Source organism: Martes martes (assembly GCF_963455335.1).
Source record: "Martes martes genome assembly, chromosome: 8".
Classification (NCBI taxonomy): Eukaryota; Metazoa; Chordata; class Mammalia; order Carnivora; family Mustelidae; genus Martes; species Martes martes.
In genome coordinates, this window is record NC_137895.1 from 10,283,910 (window position 1) to 10,291,882 (window position 7,973).

Sequence of the window (7,973 nt, forward strand, 5' to 3'; positions counted from 1 at the left end):
CCGGAGCCGTAACTGTGCGCACGCGCCGAGAGCCGTGAGGCCGTTACCATGGTAGCCAGAGTCGCTAGTGGCGGCTCTGGTCGAGGTCTGCGAGTATTTGTGCGGGGTCCAGGCACTGTGCCGCTGCGGAGCCGTGTTTACGGTCTCCGGAGCCCAGCCGCTCTCTGTGGTTGGGGGTAGCCAGCCGGGGTCTCACTTTAGGGTGAGGTTTCAATGTTGGCGTATCCCCCGACGGGCACTGTCCGGACCACGGCTATCCTATCGCCCCCTTCCTCCAGAGACCGCTTCCCTGCCGCAGGCGTCGGGTCAGGATGAGGTCTCCGTTTGTGTGTGTGGGTCTGCCTGTGTATCTGTTCGGGGTTGGGGGATCAGGCACTGTCGCGATAGTGACGGCGACGTCACGATTCTCCTATGGCTCGACAGCCCCCCTCCCCGCCAGACTTTGGGTGGTGTTGTGGGGTGCGGGAGCAGAGGGGAGACAGGGATTGTGCCGTTGCGTTTTTCCCTCCTCAGAGCCCTCCCATGGCTTCCCAGGAAAGGGTGGAGACGGTGACCAAAGGAACAGAGTTCTGGCGCTGCCCCAGGCCGGCCACTTACACCCCGGGGACCTGTGAGCTGCTCAGAGGTCAGTATTTGTAAAGGACAGGAGAAGAGTGGTGGTAACAGTTAACCCTCTGCAACTCAGTTCTCCTTTACATGACCGGCGTCTCAGCAATTTCTTTTGTCATTTTATAGATAAAAAGCCTGGGGTTCAGAAAGCTTCAAGGATCCTACAACTTACAAAACTCTTGTAGACCCCATAGACCACACTTTGAATTTTCCCAGGAAGCCAGGAAGCCTCCCCACCTGCCACCACCACAGTGGAACCAACAGCTCTGCCCTTTCACAACACCAAATACCTTTTCCTTCAATGGACGGCACAACCTGTAGTCAGATGTTTAGTTCTTTCCCATTGGGTTAATATTCATCTACCGCTCTAGACCATGAACTCCATCAGGGCAGTGATTATGCCTGTTTGGGCTCACAACTGTAGCTCCAGCCCCTGGCACATGCTTAGTAAATATTACCCATTCATTCATTCACTCAACAACAACAAAAATTTTAAACCCACTTTACGTGCTTTAGACATTGCTCTGAGTCTTGAGGATACAGCAGTTAAAAAAAAAAAAACAGCAAACATTCTTGCTGTCTCATGGAGCTAACATTCTAGTAGGCGGGGTACAGTAAGTAAAATATGTAGAATTTCTTTTTTTTTTAAGATTTTATTTATTTATTTGACAGAGATCACAAGTAGTCAGAGAGGCAGGCAGAGAGGGAGGGGGAAGCAGGCTCCCTGCTGAGCAGAGAGGCCGATGCGGGGCTCAATCCCAGGACCCTGAGACCATGACCTGAGCTGAAGGCAGAGGCTTAACCCACTGAGCCACCCACGTGCCCCAAGAATTTTGATGGTAGTAAGTGCTCCAGAAAAAGACAATGAAGCAGGAAAGGGAGAGAAGGAGTACTCAGGTGCAGAATGGGGTTAGGGAGTGATTCAGTTTTGCACTGGCATAGAATGAGATGAAGGGCTCTGCTTGCAGCCCAGGAGGCCTCATAGAGGTGCTTTTATCTTTGCAGTGATGATGAAGGAATCCAAACTGACTAACTTCCAACAGCGCCACATCATGGACACCATGAAAAGTAAGAGGCAGTCCACAGAGGCTTCCTGGGCGGAGGGACTCCGGACCACACTTTCAATGCTCTTCCATACTAAGGGGTAGGGGCCCTCATTTTAAAAGACCAAAGAAAGGGCGCCTGGGTGGCTCAGTCCGTTGAGCATCCAACTCTTGGTTTTGGCTCAGGTCATGATCTCATGGGCTGTGAGATTGAGCCCATGACGGCTCTCACTCAACAGGAGTCAGCTTAAAGGATTCTCTCCCTCTGCCCCTTCTCCTGTGCATGCTCCCTCCCTCCCTCTCTCTCTCTCTCTCATTCTTTCTCTAAAAATAAACAAATAAATCTTTATTTATTTTTCTAAAGATTTTATTTATTTTTTTGACAGAGAGAGAGATCATAAGTAGGCAGAGAGACAGGCAGAGAGAGGTGGGGAAGCAGGTTCCCTGCTGAGCAGAGAGCCCAAAGCAGGGCTCGATCCCAAGACCCTGAGATCATGACCTGAACCAAAGGCAGAGGCTTAACCCACGGAGCCTCCCAGATGCCCCAATAAATTAATCTTTAAAAATAATAATAAAAAATAAAAAGACCAAAAAAATGTGAATAGTATTTCTGACCCTTGCTTCTGGGGAATTGACCTTTTAGGATTTTAGCTTCTTCCCGGGACATGGGTCCTAGCACAACAGCAAGCCTCTTGCAGTCTATCTATCTCTAGCCAGCCTTCCAGGAGATCACAGCCCGATTGAGACGTGCTGCCCAGCCAAAACAGTCTCCACGTGGTCATGTCTGCCATCTGTCCCTCCCTGTTACACACATCCCACAGGAGCTCTCCAAAGGAAAGCACTGTGTATGTATGTGTTACTCATAGTTTTGTTCAGTCACAGCTTAGCTAGCAGAAGCAAAACACTTGGCAGAATTCCAGCATAGGAGGAGTGTGCAAAGGCTGTCCGCACCTCACCTTTGGCCACCCAACGTATTAGTTGTTTTGAAGGAAAACCAAACCATGGAAGTACATGGGCACGAGAGCAAGGTGCTCACGAAGATCTTGAACCCTACCGTGCTTCCTGAGGTTCAACTGAATCAGCATTTAATGGATCAGAGACCTGTGATGTGGCCTTGAAGAGAGAGAATGTCAGAATCTTTTCTCTGAGTCTACCAGAAGCGATTGCCTTATGTGCCAGAGGACATGCTCATGGGAGGGCACCGGAGCAGCCACAGAAGCAAAGGGAAGGGAGGGCCAGGGAGGCAAATATCGGCAGTTCAGGTCCGGCGGTGGCCAAGGCCGGCTCTGCCACACCAGCATGGGGGGCAGAGCCTCCTCGCTGGGGACGAGGACAGCTCAGGCTGTCAGAGCCCGGCGTGTTAACCCACGCCCATCCCATCACTCCCATCTCTGCACTCAGCAGTCCACGAATAATCTGGTGCCCCCCCGGGCAGCATGATTACAAAGAAAAGGACCTAGAAATTCCACTAGAAGTAAATTCCAGGAGATGAAGGACTATGTGTGCCTTGTTCACCCCAGTACCCCCGGCGCCCAGACGCTGCGTATTTACTGAAGGACTGATTTCATTAGTAGAGAAACCAAGGTAAGGAACAGGTTTGCCAGACAGTTTTGTTCTCCTAAGTTTTCTTTTTATGTATTTATTTATTTATTTAGAAATATTTATTTATTTATTTTAGAGGAGGGGGGGCCGAGGGAGAGAATCTCAAGCAGACTCCACGCTCAGCGTAATGCCTGGCACGGGGCTCAATCCCCAGACCCTGACATCATGACCTGGGGCCAAAACCAAGAGTCAGACTCTCAGGCAACTGCACCACCCAGGTGTCCCCTTAGTTTTCTTTTTTAAAAATTTGCCTCCGACCATTGGTGTTGAGTCGGCTTTCTTCTGGAATCCCCTCTTTTTTTTCTCCTCTTAACCAAATCCTACTTGTTGTTCTGAGGCTTCATTCGAGTTCTGTGGCAAGCCACAAAGGCCGTCCAAACTCCCAGAATTACTTGGGCTGTAATCATCTGCTGAGGCTGGGCCCGAGCAGGAGGCAGCACATGGCCCTGGGCTTGTGGAAATAGCACGTGGAGGGAGCAGGAGGGTCATTCTAGGAAGCGCAGCATCTCTCCAGGGAAGAGTAGGAAAGGCCCGCTGGGGCTCTAGGTAGAGGCTCTGGGAAGGGGAAGGTCAGTGGGAAGTAATGGCGTCTCTATCCTTCCAGGCCCTCAGGACAGACGCCTCGGAACCGTCCTCGGCTCCTCTTTCTCCTTCTCCCAGACCCCACATCCAATCCATCTGCTTTGGTCTGCTTGACCTCCAAACCATTCCTGACTCTGACCACCTCTGCCCTTGGCCCCCACACTGTATTTTCATCATCAACCAAAGGACCATGTAATTTCCCTGCCCAAAACCCTCTGATGACTTCCCACCTCAAAGTAAAAGCCAGTCTTTCCAGAGGCCTACAAGGCCCTATGCTTCTCTTGCCCCCCCCGACCTCTGACCTCTACTCCCACTATACCCTCACCTTGCTCACTCCATTCCTGCCACCCTAGCCTCCTGGCTGTTGCTCAGACCCTCCAGACATGTTATCACCTCACAGCCTTTGCCCTAGCTGTTCCTTCTGTCTAGAATATTCTTCCCCAAGTATCTACACAGCAGAACTACTCATCTCTGGGGTCTTCTCTCAAACATTAGCCTCTTCATGGGGCCTTCCCTGCCTCCCCTATTGAAAACTGTAGATGCTGCTCTGACCTAGTCTGGTCCGTCCCTCTACGGTCACAGTCTGTGTGTTTCACCCATACCCCTGCAACCCCAAATGTAAGTGCCCCGAGGGCAGGACTTCATCTTACTTCACTACTTTACTCCTGTGTCCGGGGCCTGGCACAGAGCAGACGCTCAGTACATCTTTGCTGAGTGGATGATAGAAGGTTGGAAAAGTAGAAGAGGTACTTGGGAGCCAGATCAAAGCAACAGGTGGGGCCTGCTCTGAGCTGGGCTTTGGGGCGATTGAGAGGAGGAACCAGACAACCAGATAGGAGGTGACACACTTGGCTGGCCTGGGGGAGGAGCCCCAGACCTGGGCCAAGACCATGGGGATGGACAGGAGGAGGGACTGGTTTGTATTACCACCCAAACCATCCCTCCCTGCCTGTGGACCAAGCAGGTGTTAGGAATCCGTCTGTAGAAATAATTGCACCAGGACAGAGGCTTGACGCACAAGAATGTTTATTGCAGCATTGGTTTGAAGTAGTAAAAAAAAGGCGGGGGGGGGGGGAGGAACAGCTTGAATTTCTGAAATTAGGAGACTAGTTGAATAAAATAAATAATGTATCCATTCTAAAAACTAGTATATAGCTATAAAAATAAGTTATATATAAATGGAGTGATCTGGAAGTTTGTCCATGATAACTTGTTAAGAGTCTCTTACAGAAGATAACACAGTAGGAGCCAGTGTTTGAAACACGAAGGTCACATACGCACACACACCTTTGAACATGTTTGTATTAACGTCAGAAAGTCTGGAACAAGACCACCAAATTCTAACAACTGCTCGTTGTAGGGTGGGGGTGGGGGGTTGGAGGGCAGAAGGGAAGACTTCTATACTCTTCGACTTGCTATAACAGGTGGTATCACTTTTATAATTTCACAAAACGAAACCCAACCCAACGCAGGGGGATCCCCGCCCCCCACACCTCACCCGAAACTTCCTTCCCCAGGAGGAGACACTCTGCCCCTACAGTGCAGCCCAACATCCAGCCAGAGGGTCTTGCCTTCCAAACAGCCAGCCTCAGCCATCTACCTGCCTCCCATCCTGGCGGCCCGGCCCCACCTCCGGCCTGCCAGCTTGTGCCAAGCCAACGGGGCCTACAGCCGGGAACCATTCAAGCCTCAAGCCACCCGTAAGTGAGAGGGCCTCGAGGGGGGCCGTAGGGCCAAGCAGCCCACGGGGCAGGCAAACAGGTGTCTAAGGAAGTTCTCATGCTGTTTATACAAATGTGCTTGAGCCTTGGCATGCCTTCGCTTGGGGTGTTCAGGGTCCAGGGGAAACCGGTTAGGTGATCCTTTTTTATTTTCTGAGAACTCTGTAATGATTACCTGGAGGCCACCAGTCCCTGAGGAACGTTTGGCTGTCTGGTCTCATGGCCACTGCTCTCTTAAGGTGACACAGTCGCTCCAATCCAGAGCTCCTCTGCATGCCAGCCTACTCCGCGGAGCCTTTGTCCCCCTTCCTGCTTGGCATCCGGTGTAACTCCACGCAGCCTCTCTGCCCAGGCCGCCGTCACAGCAGGCTCGGTTTTCTTAGCCTCGCTCTGCACCAGAGCCGTGTGTGGGTTCTACCTTCGTTCTCCCAGCACTTCCCCTTCCTGCCTGTCTTGACACAAGCTCAGGGGGGCTCCCAGGGTGGAAGGCGCCCGGTTTGCAGAAGCCCCCTCCATGTGGCCCAAGAACCCTGGAGCAAAGCATGCCATGAATGGGGCGCCCTGCCTGCCTTAATGAGGCCATTTCTGGGCCCTACAGGAGATCTGGACAAAGAGAAGCGAAGACTCCAAAATATTTTTGCCACCGGGAAGGACTCAGAGGAATGGAAAAGAAAGACCCCTCCGGTGCGACAGGAGGACTCAGTCCCCGAGCTGGACCGCTTTGAAGAATGTAAGCCACTGAGGGGTCGCTTATGCTGGAGTGGGGGGCGTGGAGGGGCCCGTCTTCAGCGGCCAGAGTGAGAAACACCGTCTGACACCAGAACTGCTTCCTCTCCCCGAGAGAGGCAACCTGCTGCCCCTGCCACCTGTCCCAGGAGCCTGCGGGCTCCCTATTGCCCTGGACACGGACAACCCTTCTCCGCCTTCTAGTGGTAAAGGAAATCCAGGAGAGGAAAGAATTCCTGGCTGGCATGGAGGCTCTGGGACAGGGAAGACAGTACCGAGGGATCATCCTCACTGAGATATCCCAGGTAGGAGAAGCAACCGGAAGCGGGTGGGGGAGCGCCCGCCATGAGCGTGCAGCAGGAGGCGGGAGTGGATGAGGCAGCAGGAGACCAGGGCGGGCCCAGGTTGGGGAGTCTTCTCTAGCCTCACATCAGCAGCGGCTCCTCAAGTTCCCTCCCTGATCCTCAGCTTTCCCTGATGCCCTTTGCAGAAACTACGGGAAATGGAAGACATTGACCACAAGAGGAGTGAGGACCTTAGGAAGGCTCTTGCCACCCCTTGACCTGTCTCCAGAGACAGGGGCAGGGTAGCCCATCCTGGACCACTGGAGCCCACCCCCTGGCCAAGCAGAGCCATCACCCCCCCAAGTCAGCCCACCTATACCCTGGCCTTCAGTCACATCAGATGGCTATGCAGCCCTGCCTCGGCCTAGGGGACCCTGGGCACACATGGCACTCTGAAAAATGGACCAATCTCAGGGAATGGGTTCGTTCTCCTCAAGACTCTGCCCAGGGGGCCTGGGTCAGCTGGGCTGCTGACCACAGTCACAGACACACACACATATGCACACACACACAGGATGACTTCAAGTCTTTTCTCGGGGAAAGAGCCCATACACAGTGAAGGCAAGGCCCGATCTCACCACCTTGGGCGTGTGTCCAAGGGCATCCAACAGGCCTCTTCCTCCCCCTCCCCCAACGCCCACTGTGAGTTCTACACATTCAGTTCTACACATTCAGTTCTACACATTCAGTGGAATGAATACGACTCCTTCCTTCCTACCTGCCTTAGGACCTACTTATCCGACTTCTCACAGCCTTAGGCAAATGTTTAACCACTATGATTAATTGGCCAGTAAGACATATTTAACATAGGTCATGACATACACCATTCTGTTTTCAAAAGGATGGGCTTGTTTGTTCAAGGAGTTAGAATCTTTCAAGTACAGATGCCTTTTGGCTGTTGTATATCTCAAGTGGAAGTGAGAACCAACACTTCTCGGACACCCCACAGCCGGGGCATTGTGTCAGGGGCTGAATTTCACTTGGTTCGTTCTCTCAATAAAACTGTGCGAAGACGGCTCACTCTCCCTGTGTGAAGCCTAAGGATCCCCAAGACACTGTCACCGAGGTCATTCGACTGGCAAGGGGCCCACTCAGGGTAAGATGTTAGTTCTCGCACTTTCCACGAACGCCACAGCCCACAGAAACACAAGGGTGGGAGAGAGCTAGACCAAAGGAGCCTGGCTTGGGAGCTCCGATCCCTGCCTGTGCGCTGTGGGAGCCCAAGCAGCACCATGGCCTCAGCTCTCACGGCTCAAGGGTGACGCCCCACCTCCAAGGCCTATAGAGGCGCCCCCCGCCCCCAATCACACAGAAGTCCCCATGTCTTCTGACAACCACAAGCCCTG

At 52.7% G+C, this 7,973-nt stretch overlaps 1 protein-coding gene across 1 annotated transcript; it reads left to right on the forward strand.

Moving 5' to 3' along the window:
- Positions 1 to 42: 42 nt before the first annotated feature.
- Positions 43 to 6,845, forward strand: LOC308347291 (UPF0193 protein EVG1; the record flags this gene model as incomplete). The annotated part of the gene is made up of 7 exons (XM_080810549.1): positions 43 to 202; positions 514 to 625; positions 1,615 to 1,677; positions 5,354 to 5,536; positions 6,156 to 6,287; positions 6,488 to 6,588; positions 6,774 to 6,845. The coding sequence occupies exons 2-7, from the start codon at positions 523 to 525 to the stop codon at positions 6,843 to 6,845; spliced, it is 654 nt and encodes a 217-aa protein (XP_080666675.1). The 5' UTR covers positions 43 to 202; positions 514 to 522.
- Positions 6,846 to 7,973: the final 1,128 nt, after the last annotated feature.